The following is an 18,118-nucleotide window of genomic DNA, read 5'->3' as shown; positions in this document are numbered from 1 at the left end:
TCTACTAAAAATGCAAAACTTAGCTGGGTGTGGTGGTGCACACCTGTAGTCCCAGCTACTCGGGAGGCTGAGGCACGAGAATCACTTGAACCTGGAGGCAGAGGCCGCAGTGAGCCAAGAATGCGCCACTGCACTGCAGCCTGGGCAACAGAATGAGACCCTGTCTCGAAAAAAAAAAATGTGAATCAGAAATTGTGATGAAATTAATTAAAGGTATGATTAAGATTTGCTTTGGAGAATATTTGGGTGGTCTGAGGTTATCTGTGTTCAGTAATATTAAGTTCTAGGATAAGTTATATGTATACTTTTGAAAATAGAGGATACAGTTTCAAATCTTGAACATGGTTTGGTTAAAAAAATAACATTTTAGATTGATCTAGGGTTTTTTCAAATTGCTATTTCAATTTGGTTCAAGCCACTTTTAGGCATGACCCCAAAGCTGCAGTGAAAATATTATTCCTGCAGAAAGAAAGAAGGGGAGTATTTATCATCAATAACTTATATTGCTACAAGGTTACAAAACTGATGTATTATCTTTAAACAAATGCCAAGTAAAACATAATAGGAGTAATAAAAAAACAGTTCAACATTATTAAAACCCAGGAAGACTTAATAACATATTCAACAAACAAAAGGAACTTCAGGATCCTGCTCACTTCAGCTGAGACAAGTCTGTGACTAATTTTCTGTAGCAAGGCAAATTGTTCACTCTGGGTATATCAGCCTTGGGAGATCACAATGCTATGTTGATTTCATAGTTCAACCTTCCCTTCATTTCTTGGTTTTATTTTTTCACCTATAATATAGTTTTGAAACTTTGTGCAGAAAAAAAGTGGGGGGAAATGCATAGAAATGAATTTCAGAAACTTCCTTTCAAAGTGAGTAGATAGGAAATTTGAAGCAAAGAGAGAATATGTATAAACACAATCTATTATTAAGGAAAGCATTATTGATTACGATAGATACTAGTTTTGAAGACATGAAATAAAAGACAATGAGCAACCAGATTTTTCCTCCAACAATGGAAGGAATATTATAATGCATTTAGTTAACAGAGTATAAAGTATTAAAATGAGTCTTTAAAATATAGTGTAACATTTGGTATTTGCATATTACACACTTTCCCCTTTGAAAAGCATTTTCACAATTAGTCCTTTCAATCTCTGCAACCAGGTAGGCTATCCTTTTAACCCAGAGAGGGGCAATGGACTCTGGGACAGATCCCAGCCACAGCTGCCGCTGGACCGTGGGGTCGTTCCAAGATCAGGGCAGAAGCCCAGTTCTTAGCTCCGCAGACATCAGCCTCTGGTCCCACAGCCAGGGGAGGGAGAGGCTCCCGAGAGCGACTGCTCCCGCCACTGCCCATCCCTGAAATGCAGGTTCCTGTTCACAGCCCCCAGGGAGAATGCCAGTCACTGTCAGGAAATGTTAAGGTCCTGGGCGATGCAGGGTCAAGGGCACACTGGCTTTGTGGCGTCAAAATGATATGGGTTTGAATCCTCAGACATTTTCTTACTGTGAGGGACCTTGGGCAGTCTCTCTGAGCCTCACTTTTCTCATTTGTAGAGCGGACATACTTTGCTTTATTCCATGGAGTTTACTGATGATTAAATGACACAAAGCAATAAAGGTCTCAGCCTACCGCCTGAAGCTGGTGGTTATAATTAGCAGCTCTGGAATGGGTAGGGAACCATCTGTAACGGCTTGGGGAAATCTTCATCTGCAAGATGGGCACAGCGTAGATTCCAATCTGTCGCCCAGTGGAGAGCGATCCGGTCTCACTGCAACCTCCGCCTCCCGAGTTCAAGCGATTCTCCTGCCTCAGCCTCCTGAGTAGCTGGGATTACAGGCGCGTGCCACCACAACCAGCTAGTTTTTTTTTTTTTTTTTTTTTTTTTTTTTTTTTTTTTGAGACGGAGTCTCGCTCTGTCACCCAGGCTGGAGTGCAGTGGCGCGATCTCGGCTCACTGCAAGCTCCGCCTCCTGGGTTCACGCCATTCTCCTGCCTCAGCCTCTCCAAGTAGCTGGGACTACAGGCGCCCGCCACCACGCCCGGCTAATTTTTTGTATTTTTAGTAGAGACGGGGTTTCACCGTGGTCTCGATCTCCTGACCTCGTGATCCACCCGCCTCGGCCTCCCAAAGTGCTAGGATTACAAGCGTGAGCCACCGCGCCCAGCCTAACCGGCTAGTTTTTGTATTTTTAGTAGAGACGGGGTTTCACCATGTTGGTCAGGCTGGTCTTGAACTCCTGACCTCATGATCCACCCGGTCTCCCAAAGTACTGGGATTACAGGCATGAGCCACTGCGCCCGGCCAGATAGTAAACATTGCTTTGAAAACACAGCTGCAACCCACACCTCCCGCAACCCACACCTCCCCATCCCTTATTATTATTATTTTTTTTGAGACAGAGGAGCGCGCCACCACGTCCGGCTAATTTTTGTATTTTTAGTAGAGAGTGGGTTTCACCATGTTGGTCAGGCTGGTCTCGAACTCTTGATCTCATGATCCGTCCGCCTCGGCCTCTCAAAGTGCTGGGATTACAGGTGTGAGCCACTGTGCCCGGCCTCCCACCCCCTATTCTAAATGACACTTGTTTCCAAAATATGGGGGCTGGAGGAGCAGATCCAGAATCCAAGGAAACATGATCAACCAGGGGAATTATCGAGAGGGCAGGACAGGCTAAGCCTCAGCTCTTCTCTGAATAACTGGGATCCCTGCGCAGCCAGATGAACCGCCCGCGGCCGCTGCTCCCGCAGGAAGCGTTCGTTGGGATCTTATAAGCCCACCCCCGGAATCCGGCGTGGGGCGCTGGGAAACTGAGCGGCGGAGGGGTTAGGGGCGGGGCCCTGGGGGAGGAGTAGGGGGCGGGGCTTTGACGTTAGGGCGGGGCTAAGGGCGAGACCTCGCCGAGTTTCACCGTTGAGCTCGCCACGTCTCCCTTAGCGAGCGCGATGGGGACACGCAGGGGGAGGGAAAACTGAGCGGGGCGGGCACTATCTCCTCTCGCGAGAGCTGGCGACGGCGGCAGCAGCAGCGGTGGCGGCGGCGTGTCCGTGAGAGTGGCGTGGGGGCTGGGAGGAGAGGCGGCGGCGGCAGCGTCCAAGCTACGCCACTCGGGCCGGGGCTTTGGGAGCGGGAGTGCAGAGCGTGGTCGTGGCGGCGGCGGTGAGAAGAGCGAGGCGGAGGAGGGGGTGCCATGGCCGGGCAGCAGTTCCAGTACGATGACAGTGGGAACACCTTCTTCTACTTCCTCACCTCCTTCGTGGGGCTCATCGTGATCCCGGCGACATACTACCTCTGGCCCCGAGATCAGAATGCCGGTGAGTCCCGCCGGCCTTTGCCCGCGCACCCGCGCAGGCCCCGCCAGCGCCCCCAGGCCCTGCGGCGCCCGCTTGCCCGGCCCCAGCCCGTGGCGTCCGGGGTGACACGGACGGTGCGGCCCGGCCTGTGTCCAGCGTCCGCCACTGGCGGGGCCCGGGTCAGCGGCATTTCCCTCGGCGCTTCTCCACCTCCCTTCATTGTCCTCAGGAGTTTCGCTCGCTCCATCTTCTCCATTGTTGTGGACGCTCCTTGCAGCCTCCTCCTGCCTCTTTGTCTTCTCTGCCTCTGCTTTTATTGGGGATTTTTCTTTATGGAGGAAGCGGGATGGGGACTTGGGAGGTGAGCAAAGAGTTGGCCAAGGAAGAGACTGAACGTGCGGGCACAACTCTCAGTCCCTCCAGTTCGCGGCCCTCCTCCCCCGACTCCCGTTTCCCTGTTGCAGCTGCTCTTAACAGATGTTTTAGGGCATCTCTGAGCCGGGTGGCATGCTTAGGACTCCAATCGAGCTCTCCACCGCCTATCCCTGTCACTTCCTCCCGTTGCTTTTTCATTTGTTCACTCACTGTGGGGGTTGGAAGCAATGCCATTATTCCTCTTAGCAAAAATAGGCTTTTTTCTATTTCCTTTTCTTTGGAGTTTCCTGTTTGTGACGGGAAAAGTGCAAGTATGAAGGATTAAGTCTCGTTTAATTAATCTTGTAGGGAATTTTGAGGTAGTGGGTCGATTTGCTTTCCACATTAAACAACATCGAATTAAAGCACAGAATAACAGATTCTTTTCATATTTCACTTGATGTTTGGGTAATGTTTGCATCCATTTGTTGCACTCTACTAGGACATATGGCAGATGATATTCTTAAAGCTGATGTAACTGCGAGGGCCTAATGGGTTATTTATGGTAGTGTTAACAGTAAGGAGTAGGTTTTGAGTATTAACAACTTAGGGAAAGCTTTCTGTTGCACAAGAGCTGTGCTAACTTGCTTAAATATCTTCTCTTCAATTGGGTATGCCGGAGGTGTAGGTTGTCCAGGTTATATACTCTACTTGGGGAAGTTGTTAACAGTGAAGCCTTGAATCAGCTCAGAACTTGTTATACTTTCAGATGGATTCAGTGTCCTGTAACATTCTTTTTTCCCCCCGCCCCATGTGATCTGCAGGAAACTAACATTCTTGACTTGGAATAGAACTAAAATAAATTTAGGATAAATAGTAACAAAGGATTCCATCATTTTGTACATTTGACAATAAGTTTAAAAATCCATTAGATGCAAAAATCTGTCCAAAGTTACCAGTCTTAATACTTTTTTTACTCAATGGGTAGTTTATGAAATTTGGATCTTGGACTGTTGTGCCTTATTTCCTAAGTGCATTTAAATTGTGTAGATTCTTCCTCGATGTTGAAAAAGGAAAAAAAAATTGGGTAGGTTCTTTGGGCAGTGGTTGTGTATAAGTGAAGTCTTAATGCTGTAATGGCTTTTCTTATCTGCAAACCTAGGCCATTCTTGTGATTGTTGTATTTCAAGTTAAAAGGGTCCACTTTTCAGTAGTTTATTTTCACCTAACGGCCATGGTGTGTGCAATTGGTAGTGTAGAAAACAAAAAGGTATTGGGAGAGTAGTCGGTGGGTTTGGCCAGTATGTGTTTTGATCAGACAGAACAGAGGTATAAAAAAAAGTGTTTTGAGAAACTGCCCTGATTTCAGAAATTAGCCATCATTTTTTAATCTACATTGGATTTTTAAAGTTTTTCTTTTTTTCTTTTAAAAGCGGGGAGAGTCTCATTTGCCCAGGCTGGTCTTGAACTTGCTTCAAGTCATCCTCTCGCTTCAGCCTCCTGAGTAGCTGGGCTTACAGACTTGAGCCACTGTGTCAGGATGGATTTTTGAAATTTGAAAGTCGTATTTTTGTGGTGAGTTTTGTATTATAAAATTCACCTGATTTCATAGAAGAATCATACTATTTATTTATTTATTTATTTTGAGACAGAGTCTCACTGTGTTGCTCAGGGTGGAGTGCAGTGGCTTGATCTTGACTCATTGCAGCCTCCACCTGCTGTGTTCAAGCAGTTCTGCCCCAGCTTCCCGAGTAGCTGGGATTACAGTCATGCATCACCATGCCTGGCTTATTTTCGTGTTTTTAGTAGAGATGGGGTTTCACCATGTTGACCAGGCTGGTCTCCAACTCCTGACACCAAGTGATCTGTCCTCCTTGGGCTCCCAAAGTGCTGGGACTACAGGCTTGAGCCACCACGCCCTGCCAACAAGTCATACCTGACCCCCTTCAGCATATAAGTGTCTTTGAAAAAGTGGTGGTAGTTTAGGTGGAGGGAATTAATACTATTTGTAAATCATGGACTTCAACTTTTACTTTATTTAATCTTCTTAAAAATGCAGTGAGGTTGGCCAGACACGGTGGCTCACGCCTGTAATCCCAACACTTTGGGAGGCCCAGGCAGGCAGATCACCTAAAGTCAGGAGTTCAAGACCAGCCTGGCCAACATGGCGAAACCCCGCCACTACAAAAATACAAAAAGTTAGCTGGGAGTGGTGATGGACGCCTGTAATCCCAGCTACCCGGGAGGCTGAGGCAGGGAGAATTGCTTGAACCCGGGAGGTGGAGGTTGCAATGAGCCGAGATCGTGCCACTACACTCCAGCAATGCAGTGAGGTAGGTTCTATTATTATCTCCATTTACAGGTAAAGAAACTGGGGGTAGAGCATGTAAGTAATTTTCCTGTATGGTTGAGCTGGGATTAGAACATTGGTCGCTTAGCTTCAGAGCCCTGTGTGGTTTCCATACTGCTAGATAGAAAGTTAGGTGAACTATTATGGGTGTCAGTTTGCCCCTGTTTTACATCCGGCTCTCTGCTTCAGGCTTGCCTTAGTCAATATTCATATTTTGATGTATTTGTTTGCTCTTGCTCAAAATTGTGTTATGAAAATTAAGGTGAACACTTAAATGCTATTCTAATCATTATGAAAATTGTTGGTCACAGCTTGGACTTTTTTCTTGGATTTACCCTGATAACTTGAGTTGTTTCTGTAGGATTACAGTTGTATTAAAAGGATGTTTTAATCATAGTGACTTTATTCTGCAGCCCAGTTGCAGTATCTTGAATATGAAAGAGAAATCTTGAATTACTGCTTCATTCAAAGCTCTGAATAAGGAACTTTTTTCAGAAGTTTGCTGCAAAATAATTTGTCGACTTATACTGACAGGAGGCTACTTAATAATCTTTATCTCACTTAGGAAATAGTTATATTCTGTCTTGGAATATTAATTTGTTTGGTTATTGGTGCATTTTAGACCCTATAGGGTCTGTTTGAGTATAAACGCTATGTTATCTTTCTAAAATCTGAAAAATTCTGAAGCACATTTGTTCTTTAGGATTTTAAATAAAAGATGAGGACCCCAGTAGTACAGTTTTGGGGAAACACAACAGCATATATGAGTATTGTTATTTTTTGAGATGGAGCCTCGCTCTGTCACCCAGGCTGAAGTGCAGTGGCATGTTCTCGGCTGACTGCAACCTCTGCTTCCCGTGTTCAAACGATTCTCGCGCCTCAGCCTCCTGAGTAGCTAGGAAAACTGGTGCAAGCCACCATGCCTGGCTTATTTTTGTATTTTTAGTAGAGATGAGGTTTCACTATGTTGGCCAGGCTGGTCTCGAACTTCTGACCTCAATTGATCCACCTGCCTCAGCGTCCCAAAGTGCTGGGATTACAGGCGTGAGCCACCATGCCCTGGCCACAACAGCATATTTTAATACTTGTTTTTGAGGCTCAGTTTATTTTGTTTTCCTGTGAAACAGTTAAGTAGCCAAATACAAAAATGTAGGCATGCATTTGAATTTCAGACTTCTGACAGTATTTTCAGAGATAGCGTGTGCATGAAAGCATGAAAAGGTTTACTCTGGCAGTTACACAACCTTAAAGTTCAGTTTAAGTAATTTTTTTTGTTTGTTTTGGCATGAAGTCTCGCTCTGTCGCCCAGGCTCCAGTGCAATAGCATGATCTTGGCTCACTGCAACCTCCACCTCCCAGATTCAAGCAATTCTCCCACCTCGGCCTCCTAAGTAGCTGGGATACAGGTGCCTGCCACTACACCCGGCTAATTTTTGTATTTTTAGTAGAGACAGAGTTTCACCATGTTGGCCAGGCTGGTTTCCAACTCCTGACCTCAAGGGATCCTCCCACCTTGGCCTCCCAAAGTGCTGTGATTACAGCTGTGAGCCACTGCGCCCGGCCCAGTTTAACTAATCTTTATTGAGGTTTTTTTGTGTGTGTTTTCTGCAACACATTTGGGACTTTCAGTTTTTAAGGTTGACAGTTGTTTCAGCATGGCAGTTTTGGAATTAGTGGGCTCTTGAATACACCAGAAAGCATAGCACCGTTTCACAACTTGTAAAGTCTATCTACGGTTTGAAAAATGGAAATAGTTTGTTTATTGGCATATTTGACATGTTAATTGAACGTACCTGTTATCTAAAACATTATTAATGGAATCCTTTTGCCTTGATTTTTGCCTAACATGTTTAGCTAAGTGTACTTATAATTAATACCCCTTTTAGTAGTTAAAGGGTCCTATTTGTTTTACTGTCTTGGTTTGCAAATTGGCTGAATAAAATGAATACTTTTTCAGACAATTAAGGACAAAAGCTCTGTATGAAATGATAACACGGAGGGCTTAGACTTCCTTGGCATAGTCATAGTGATTGTTAACCCTGGCTACACATTAGAATCACTTCGGGAACTTTTTTTTTTTTTTTTTTTTTTGAGATGGAGTCTTGCTCTGTCACCCAGGCTGGAGTGGAGTGGCGGTCTTGGCTCACTGCAAGCTCTGCCTCCCAGGTTCACGCCATTCTCCTGCCTCAGCCTCCCGAGTAGCTGGGACCACAGGCGCCCACCACCACGCCTGGCTAATTTTTTGTATTTTTAGTAGAGACGGGGTTTCACCGTGTTAGCCAGGATGGTCTTGATCTCCTGACCTCGTGATCCGCCCGCCTCGGCCTCCCAAAGTGCTGGGATTACAGGCTTGACCCACTGCGCCAGGCCCACTTCGGGAACTTTTTAAAACACTTGTACGCATCCCCAGATACTCTGATTTATTTGGTCTGGAGTGGGTGTTATGTACTGGTATTTTTTAAAGATCCCTATATGATTCTAAATTGTAGCTATGTTTGAGAAGTGCTGCTTGGAGGAGAGCTTCCTTAGTAATGGTCTTTTGCTGTAGTTGTCATTTTGGGAGGTAGTATATTTGTTTTGCTATGTGCTCTTTGCTAACAACAACAAAATCCAATAAACTAATGTGTTAGCCTTTTTATTTTACATAGCTAAGAAGCACTTACAGAACAGTACTGTAAAGTTCTGGGAGTTAAAAGCCAGATATTTTTGTCAAACAACTTTAATGATACAAGTTTACAATCAATTTATCATAGTTGTCTATTAATGGCTTCCAGAGTATTTACCATTGTGCCATGATTGGAGCCTTATGTAATTTGGATATCCTTAACATTTTGAAATAATTGCACATAATTACCTTAACACTACCCATCTTTGGTATTGCCAACAATACTGTGCTGTGACCTTTTGTGTGCACTGCCCACTTTGTGCTTTCTTGGTAATTGTTGATGTTTGTCTTTCCTAGTGCTTTTAAAATGAGAAGTGTTCTTTTGTTTATGTGGAATTTCAATCCAACCATTATTCGTAAGTGCATAATTTTGTTTACTACTTTTTTGATTTACAATAGAAGAGTTATCACTTTAAATGTTTTATATCATTAGGCTTTCATTGGTATATTTGACGAGAGTATATTTGACAAGAGAAAATAACTGATTGCTTGTAATTATTAGAATTTCAAATAATCAAAAGCATGCTTTTATTCTTTCCGTAGGTTATGGAAAGAATTCCTTTTGAATTGAGATAAAATGTATCATTTAAAAAAAGTTTTTGTTGACTCCTTGATCTTACTTTTGGGGCTTGATCTTCCCTTTTAAAACTTACTTAACCTTACTTTTTCAAAATTGCCTGGTTATGAAACCTGGCTCTGCAGCCTACTGTGATTTTAGGCAAGTTATTTAACTTGCGTGTGTTTCAGTATACTCATCTGTATTGGTTACTGATTTAACTTCTGTGTATCTCAGGATTCTCATCTGTATTGGTCATACTCATCTGTTATGGTCAGAGAAGATACTTTGTATGATATCTATCTTTTAAAATATACTGAGACTTAATTTGTGGCTTAACATATAGTCTATCCTGCAAAATGTCCCATGGCACTTCAGAACAATGTGTGTGCTGCTGCTGTTGGGTAGTGAGTGTTGTATATGTCTGTTAGATCTAGTTGGTTTATGTTAAGTCCTCTATTTCCTTATCTTCTTTTTGGTTGTTCTATCCATTTTTGGGGATGGAGGGTGTATTGAAGTCTGAAACTATTATTGTAGCACTGTCTGTTTCTCTCTTCAGTTCTGTTGGTTTTTGCATTGTACATTTTGATGATCATTAGATACGTAAATGTTTATAAATGTTATATCTTCTTGCTGTATTGAACCTCTTACTAATACATAATGTCTTTTATCTCTTGTAATCTTTTTTGTTTTAAAGTCTATTTTGTCTTATAGTCACCACCCTGCTATCTTTTGGTTACTGTTGGCGTGGAATATTTTTTCCGTCCTTTGACCTTCAATCTGTTTGTGTCTTTGGATCTAAAGTGAGTCTCTTGTAGATGGATGTAGTTGGATCAGGTGCTTTTAATCCATTCTGCCAGTCTTTTGATTGGAACATTTAACCATTTACATTTAAAGTAATTACTGTTAAGGAAGGAGGGCCAGGTGCAGTGTTTCATTCCTGTAATCCCAGCACTTTGGGAAGCTGAAGTGGGAGGATCACTTGAGTCCAGGAGTTTGAACCAACCTGGGCAACGTAATGAGACCGTGTTCCTACAAACAATAAAAAAAAAAAAAAAAAAAAAAAAAAAAAAAATTAGCCAGGCATGGTGGCACGCACCTTTAGTCCTAGCTACTCAGGAGGCTGAAGCAGGAGGATCACTTGAGCCCAGGAGATCGAGGCTGCAGTGAGCTATGATCATGTCACTGCACTCCAACCTGGATGACAGAAGGAGACCCTGTCACACACAAAAAGTAAAAAGAAGGACCTCTGTCATTTTGCTGTTTGTTTTCTATAGGCATATATCATTTTGTTCCTTATTTCCTGCATTACTATTTTTTTGTTTAGCTGATTTTTTTTGTAGTGAAATGTTAACATTTCTTTGCATTTTCTTATTTTTATTTTATTTTATTTTTAAATAGAGACTGGGTTTTGCCATGTTGCTCAAGCTTGTCTCAAACTCCTGCGCTCAAGTGATCTATGTCTCGGCCTCTCAAAGTGCTGGGATTACATGTGTGAGCCATTGCTCACATCTCATTTTCTTTTGAGTATATTCTGTAGTTAACTTTTTGTGTGGTTACCATGGGGATTACATTGAACATCCTAAATATTGTAATTTCAATTTATACCAGTTTAACTTTGACATATAAAAACTCTGCTCCTTTATAGCTCCATTCCCACCTCTTTCAGTGTTTGATTTCACCTAATTACATCTTTATACATTGTGTGCCCCAAAGCATAAACTAATAATTCTTTTAAATGCATTTAGTTTATTGTTTAGAAAACAAAGTGTGGATGTAGGGGCCAAGGGAAACTTCCCTTTTGCCCTCTGAAGATTTGCTGGATTAATTGGAGGAAAGACATACACATGTATTTAATGTGTACATGGGGCGAACCACAAAGTGATTCCCCACATCCCAATGTAGTTCAGAAGCTTATATACCATCCTGGTGAAACAGGTTATGGGAAGGGGGAGAAGAGGAATTCTGTTGATAGGATTGCTAGGGATAATGGATCAGAGATCAGAGATTAACTTGTACATTATCTTGTGAAGGGTCTGTTTAGGTGTGGTTACCTTCTTGGTCCTACAGGAGGAGAAGAAAAGCAGTTGTTCGTTTTGGTGGGTTTGGAACTTAGGCAGATGAAGGCTTTGGGATATGGTGGGGGGCATCAGGAGGGCAGGGAGGAAAGTCAGACCTTGAGGCTTCTTCATTCAGCTTCTTCATTCAGCATGTCAAAATGCCATATTTTGGGTATCACTGAGCTCCAACATGGAGGTACAAACCAAGGAACTAAAATTGACCAAAAGCCTTCCTAATTTACCCTCCAAGCCTTTCCCTGAAAGTTGCAAGCCTTCAGTAGACTCCAGAGTTACATCTAGACTCAGCTCTGCTGCTGTTCAGTGAGTGAGTGCTAGCCTGAAGGTGGGTAGTGTGGAATGCACTCACGGTAGCACTTTGAGCTGGATTCATGTATTATCTCATTTTATTCATGAGAAAACTGTGTCTTAGAGGAGGTTACCAACTTTCCTAAAGTCATATAGCTACCAGGTGGAAGATTGTTTGTTGGACTCAACTCTGTCTTATGCCAAAGCATCTCTTGTTAGCCACTACTCTCTGCTGCCTTCTGTAATTAAGCTATTGTGAGTAACGCTGCAGTGAACATTATCAGTTCTTTCGAGGATATTCCTAGGAGTGGAATTGTTGGGTCATGTGGTAATTCTATGTACCCTTTTTTTTTTTTTTTTGATATGGAGTCTTGCTCTGTTGCCCAGGCAGAAGTGCAATGATGTGATCTCAGCTCACTGCAGCCTCCGCCTCCCCGGTTCAAGCGATTCTCCTGCTTCAGCCTCCCGAGTAGCTGGGACTACAGGCGTATGCCACCAGTCCCGGCTAATTTTTCTATGTTTAGTGGAGACGTGGTTTCACCATGTTGGCCAGGCTGGTCTCCAACTCCTGGCCTCAAGTGATCTGCCCACCTTGGCCTCCCAAAGGACTGGGATTACAGGCATGAGCCACCACACCCAGCCTTATGTTTAGGTTTTTGAGGAACCACCAAACTGTTTTCCATAGTGGCTGTACCATTTTACATTCCTTAGTTTTAAAATAGAGATGAGGTTTCCCTATGTTGTCTAGGCTGGTTGTAACTCCATGTTATATTCCTACAAGCAATGTTCCTTCCTCTCCAGTGCTTGTTGTTTTATGTTTTTTAGAAAAATTATAGCTAATAATGTATAGCTATAATGTTAGCTAATAATTATATTAAAATTATATATGAAATTACAGTTAATACGTTTTGTTTTTGTTTCTTTTTTGAGGTGGAGTCTGGCCCTGTCCCCCAGGCTGGAGTGCAGTGGCGTGATCTCGGCTCACTGCAACCTCCACCTTTCAAGTTTAAGTGATTCTCCTGCCTCAGCCTCCTGAGTAGCTGGGATTACAGGCACGTGCCACTATGCCTGGCTAATTTTTGTATTTTTAGTAGAGATGGGGTTTCATCATGTTGGCCAGCCTGGTCTCGAACTCCTGACCTCGTGATACACCTGCCTTAGCCTCCCAAAGGGCTGGGATTATAGGCGTGAGCCACCACGCCTGGCTTTTTGGTGTCATATCTAAGAATCCTGTGGCAACTCTAGGCTTATGAAAATCTGTTCGTATTTTTTTTCTAAAAGATTTATGGTTTCAGCTCTTATGTCTTTGATCCATTTTGAGGTAATTTTTGTAAATGATGTGAGAAGGGGGTCCAACTCCACTCTTTTCCATGTGGAAATCCAGTTGTCTCAGCATCATTTGTTGAAGATCCTGTTCAACGTTGAATGGCTTGGTAACCTTGTCAAAAATCAATTGACCAAAGATGTATAGTTATAATCTATTTTTTATGGAGTAACTAATTGAACATAGTTTAACTGTGATGGCCTGTTAATATTAGAATACCTCAAGGCTGAGTCCTGTTGATTATCATCTACAGTTATGCCTTTGGTGATCTCATCCAACCTAATGGCTTTAAATATAACCAACCTATATGATGAGGACTCCCAGACTCCCAAATTTCTATTTCCAGGCTAGACTTCTTTTTTTTTGGAGACAAGAGTTTTACTCTGTCATCTAGGTTGGAATGCAGTGGTGTGATCCCGGCTCACTGCAACCGCCACTTCCCAGGTTTAAGTGATTCTCCTGCCTCAGCCTCCTGAGTACCTGGGATTACAGGCATACACCACCACCTGCAGCTAATTTTTGTATTTTTAGTAGAGACAGGTTTCACCATGTTGGCCAGGCTAGTCTTGAACTCCTGACCTCAAGTGATATGCCCACCTCGGCCTCCCAAAGTGCCGGGATTACAGGCATGAGCCACTGCACCTAGCCCAGTCTGAACTTCTTTTCTCAGACTCCAGACTTGTGTGTATAAGTGCTTAACCCACATTTCCACTTGGATATCTAATAGAGATCTGTCTATGAATATGCACAAAATTGATAGGATTACTTTCTTCCCCTCCCCTCCAACCTTCTTGACCCATAACCTTTATCTCAGTTAATCACAACTGTCTTTTCAGCTGTTCAGGAAAGAAGTCTTGGGAGTCATTGTTTATTTTTTATTTACATTTTTACCTTTAAGCTCTGGTGGACTGGATTAGAAGTTACTCTTGATTCATCTGTTTCTCATACTCCACTTTCAGACTACTAGTATGTTCTTTTGGCTCTACCTTTGAAATACATCATGTCCGACCATTTCTCATCACTCCACCAACACCACTGTCCTGGTTTATTGCCTAGTTTATCATTAGCTTCCTAACTAGTCTGTTTCTACCCTGGCTGAGTGTAGTCTTTTCTCAAAATATTGGCAAGGATCCTTTATAACAGAAGTCAGCTCATACAGTTCTGCTCAGAACTCTTCAGGGATCTGTCTCCATCTGACTAGAAGCTCAAGTCTTAGAGAGTATCCTGTAAAGTCCTTCATGGTCTCTTTGATCACTTTGCTGTTTCCATTCCAGCCATACCTGCTTCATTGCACTTTTGAACACAGTGAAACACACTCTTTCAGTCCTTTGCTGTTGCTGCTCCCTTTGCCTGGAATACTTTTCCTCTAGATAGTCACATTACCTTTTCCCTCATCTCTGTTGTCTTTGCTCAGATGCCATCTTCCTTGAGCTTCCTATTTTAAATTGCAGTGTTTCTTACCCCTGCCTCACTAATTTTCTCTCAAAGAACCCTTCAACAACATGGGTTTGAACTATGTAGGTCCACTTATGTGGAGTTTTTTCAGTAAATATATTGGAAAACTTTTTGGAGACTTGTAACAGTTTGAAAAAGTTTTGCAGAAGAACTGTAGCCTAGAAATATCAAAAAGAAATTAAGAAAAAGGTATGTTATAAATACATAAAATATATGTAGATACTAGTCAGCTTTATCATTTGCTACCATAAAAGAAACACATATCTATTGTAAAAGGTAAAATTTATCAAAACTTATGCACACAAACACTATAGACAGGACATGGAGCCATTTGCAGTTGAGAGAAATGTATTAAATCATAACTGCATAAAGTTAACTAGTGTATACGACTGTAATAATTTTATAGCCATCTTCTTTGCTATTGCAGTGAGCTCAAATGTTGCAAGTATCTGCTTAAAACATTGTGTGACGCTAATCATCTCTGCGTGAGCAGTTTGTCCCTTCAGTAAATTCGTATCACCATAAAAATTGATCTCTTGAGGTTCTCTTGTATTTTTCTTTGTCTTTAGTGTGATACCATAAACCTTGCAACACCATGGGACTCATACAGAGTGCCACTAGTGATGCTCCGAAGAAGAAAAAAGTCATGATAATACCAGCAAAAGTTGAATTGCTTTATACATACTGTAGATCGAGGTCTGCAACTTGTAAACAGATGACATAAACTTAAGGTATTAATAAATACAGTACTGTAAATGTATTTTCTCTTCCTTATGATTTTCTTAACATTTTTTTCTAGCTTACTTTATTGTAAGCATACAGTATATAATACATACACAAAATATGTGTTAAATCAACTGTTTATGTTATCCATAAGGCTTCCAGTCAACAGTAGGCTATTAGTAGTTAAGTTTTGGGGGAGCCAAAAGTTATATGCAGATTTGTGACTGCGCAGGGGGTGGGGACAGGGCCCCTAACCCCAACGTTGTTCAAGGGTTAAGTATACTATATAATTTACTTTGTTTATTGCTGTGGTCTTTGAGAGCAGGGTTTTTTGTTTGTTTTTTTCTATATCCTCAGTGTCCAGAAAAGTCTGGGTACGTAGTGGATATTCACCAAATATTTGTTAAATAAAAGAGTTCATCATTCTCAAGAAATATTTATATAGTGCCACCTCTATTCCAGGCAACTGGAAAGAGGAGGGGTGAACACTGTGGGTAAGATACAGTCTCTGCCGTTGAACTTCAGTACAGAGGAATCAAAATTGGCTTTAATACTGGCTGCTGGAGAATGGTGGTGCCAACGGGGAAACTGCTGAAAAGAATGTATAGTCCTACTGGCTTTTTTAGAAAGGAGTTATAAAAGTGTTAAAGCTCTTAAACCTAGTAATTATACTTCTGGGGCTGTGTTCTAAGGATAGAGTGTTCTGAATACTTACAGGACCAAGGAGATCCATAATACCAAGAAATTAGAAACATTTTATATATCTACTTATAGAATGGTAGGTATATTGTGGTATCTTTATTCATTTGGTTATTAGTAGTCATTAAGTGATATTTATAATGATCTAAACACGGGGAAATGTTTAGAAATTTTAAAAATTAAAAATTACTGCTAATGCGACCTTAACACAAACTTCAGCTTTTTATTTTAGTCTCTTTCAATTTGTACACTGATACATCCTAGAAATGCTACCCTTAAGTGGGCTTTTATGTGTCCCGTTTTTCTCTTTGAGAAGCTCACTTGGGCAGCTGCTGCAGTGGGGCTAAGCACCAGGTATCGTCAACACTGCAAAAGGGCCCTTACAGGCCCTGATTGAAGCAGCAGGGCAGCCCTCTAATTGAATGAAGCTCATTCCTCGGGAAGTCAGTTGCTGGAGCTTGCATCTTCACAGAGCTGTTTCTCTTCTGAGGGTGTACCTTCAACCTCGCCAACTCTCCTGTCTCCTTTGCCTTTTCCAGATATTTTCCTAAATAGAACTAAAAAGGAAACATACTACAATGGTATTAATGATTACTATCTGGGTGTTGGATTGGTGGATTTTTTTCTTCCACTGTATGCTAAATTTTCTTTCTTTTTCCTTCTTCCCCCCTTTTTTTTTTTTTTTTTGGAGACAGGGTCTCACTCTGTTTCCCAAGGCTGTGGATAGTGGCAGTCATGGCTCATTGCAGCCTCGATCTCCTGGGCTCAAGGAGGTGATTCCTCTGCCTCAGCCTTCTAAGTAGCTGGGACTATGGGTGTGTATGCCACCACACCCAGCTAATTTTTATTTTTATTTTTTTGTAGAGATGTGGTCTTGCTATGTTGCCCAGGCTCAAATTTTCTTTATGAATTTGTATTAACACCCAAAATCTTATTAAAATAATCTCTGGCTAGCATTGCGATCTTGAGCAAGACACTCTGCACTTATCTCCAGACGCCCTTTCAGCTCAATGAATTGTTATTACTTTGGGGTATGTGGTGTTTAAAGTTCTGGTGGGACATACATCCTTGTGTGTTAAGTTGCCTTTCCTTCTTAGCTAGCATTTATTTACTTTCCTAGTACTTGAGTTTCTCTTCCAGATTAAAGATTAGAGATTAAAGGCATGAGCTACTGTGCCTGGCCATTGTAATATTCTTTCAACTTTTATGATGACTTGAATATTTTCAAAACAAAAAAATTGGGAAAAGCTTTATAGTCACAGGGAATAAAAAAAATAATTTTAAGAAGTCCCAGGTACTGTTTTTGGTTAACCTTTTACTTAGGCTATGGATTATCACTATAAGATTAAGGTTAAAAGAAAAATAGGAGGACAGAGCTAACAGGGCGGTTAGTAAATTAATAATGAAGCTTCCCAGGCCCTCCTCTCCCTTCTTCCCTCCCCTCCTCCCAGGTAAGTACTCAGAGATACTGCAGCGAGTCTATCTTTTTTTTAAGAATACTTTAGGGGAATGGGAAAAGGCAATTGTTGCTTTTTCATCCATTTATTCTGCCAACCTTTCCTATCTTTCTTTCCCCTGTGTTCCTGATAGGTAGGTAATATCGTTTAACTTGCTTTTCATGAACCCTCTGTAGCTGTGTGTGTGTGTGTGTATGTGTGGGTGCACTTTAAATCGGGGGCAATTTTGTGTCCCAGAGGACATTTGTGAATTTCTGAAGATTTTTTTGGTCTTCACTGGGGAGCTGTTCCTGGCATCTAGTGGGTAGAGATCACGATGCTGCTAAACATCCTAAAATGCACAGAAACATTGAATTATAAGAATTGTATAGTCCAAAATGTCAGTAGTGCTGATGTTGAAAAGCCCTGCTCTGTAGTACTTACTTCAGTACCATAAAAGGAAAAGAGATAGTATATAATTGTATGCTGCTGTCAAGTACCTGCTTAAGGAAGACAAAGCTCTTGAAATATTTGAACTACTTGGTTTGTATTGGTTTGCACTTAGATTGTTCAGGCATTCCTGAGAATTGTGAACTTTGGTGGTAGAGGGGTGGTTCTGCTGTGATCCAGTGTTTGTTTTTTTTTTTTTTTTTTTTTTTAGTTCAAGAACATTTTCAGTTGCCTTCTAGGTTCCCTCCTCCATTGCCAGAGTATGTGTAGTGGACAGGTGTAAGTAAGTAGGACCCACGTTTCTGTAACCCTTCTGATTTAGGTAATCTGTGATTGTGTATCCTGGGTGGTGGTGATGGTGAACAATATGTAATCTTATGAAGCCTATATTCCAAATCCAAGTGGTTCTGAACTGGCCTTGGGAATGAGACATCAT

The 18,118-nt window shown here is 41.9% G+C and overlaps 1 protein-coding gene across 1 annotated transcript in view; it reads left to right on the top strand.

The window, feature by feature from the left end:
- Positions 1-2,913: 2,913 nt before the first annotated feature.
- SEC63 (SEC63 homolog, protein translocation regulator) overlaps positions 2,914-18,118 on the top strand; it is an 84,928-nt gene continuing 69,723 nt past the window's right edge. Inside the window, exon 1 of the mRNA XM_003278922.2 lies at positions 2,914-3,325. Coding sequence (XP_003278970.1) covers positions 3,202-3,325 — 124 coding nt within the window. The 5' untranslated portion in view covers positions 2,914-3,201. The remainder of the gene's footprint in view (positions 3,326-18,118) is intronic.

The sequence above is a fragment of the Nomascus leucogenys genome, chromosome 3 (assembly GCF_006542625.1).
Source record: "Nomascus leucogenys isolate Asia chromosome 3, Asia_NLE_v1, whole genome shotgun sequence".
NCBI lineage: Eukaryota > Metazoa > Chordata > Mammalia > Primates > Hylobatidae > Nomascus > Nomascus leucogenys.
The sequence above is the reverse complement of the archived record's forward strand: the minus strand, read 5'-3'. Positions and strand labels throughout refer to the sequence as shown.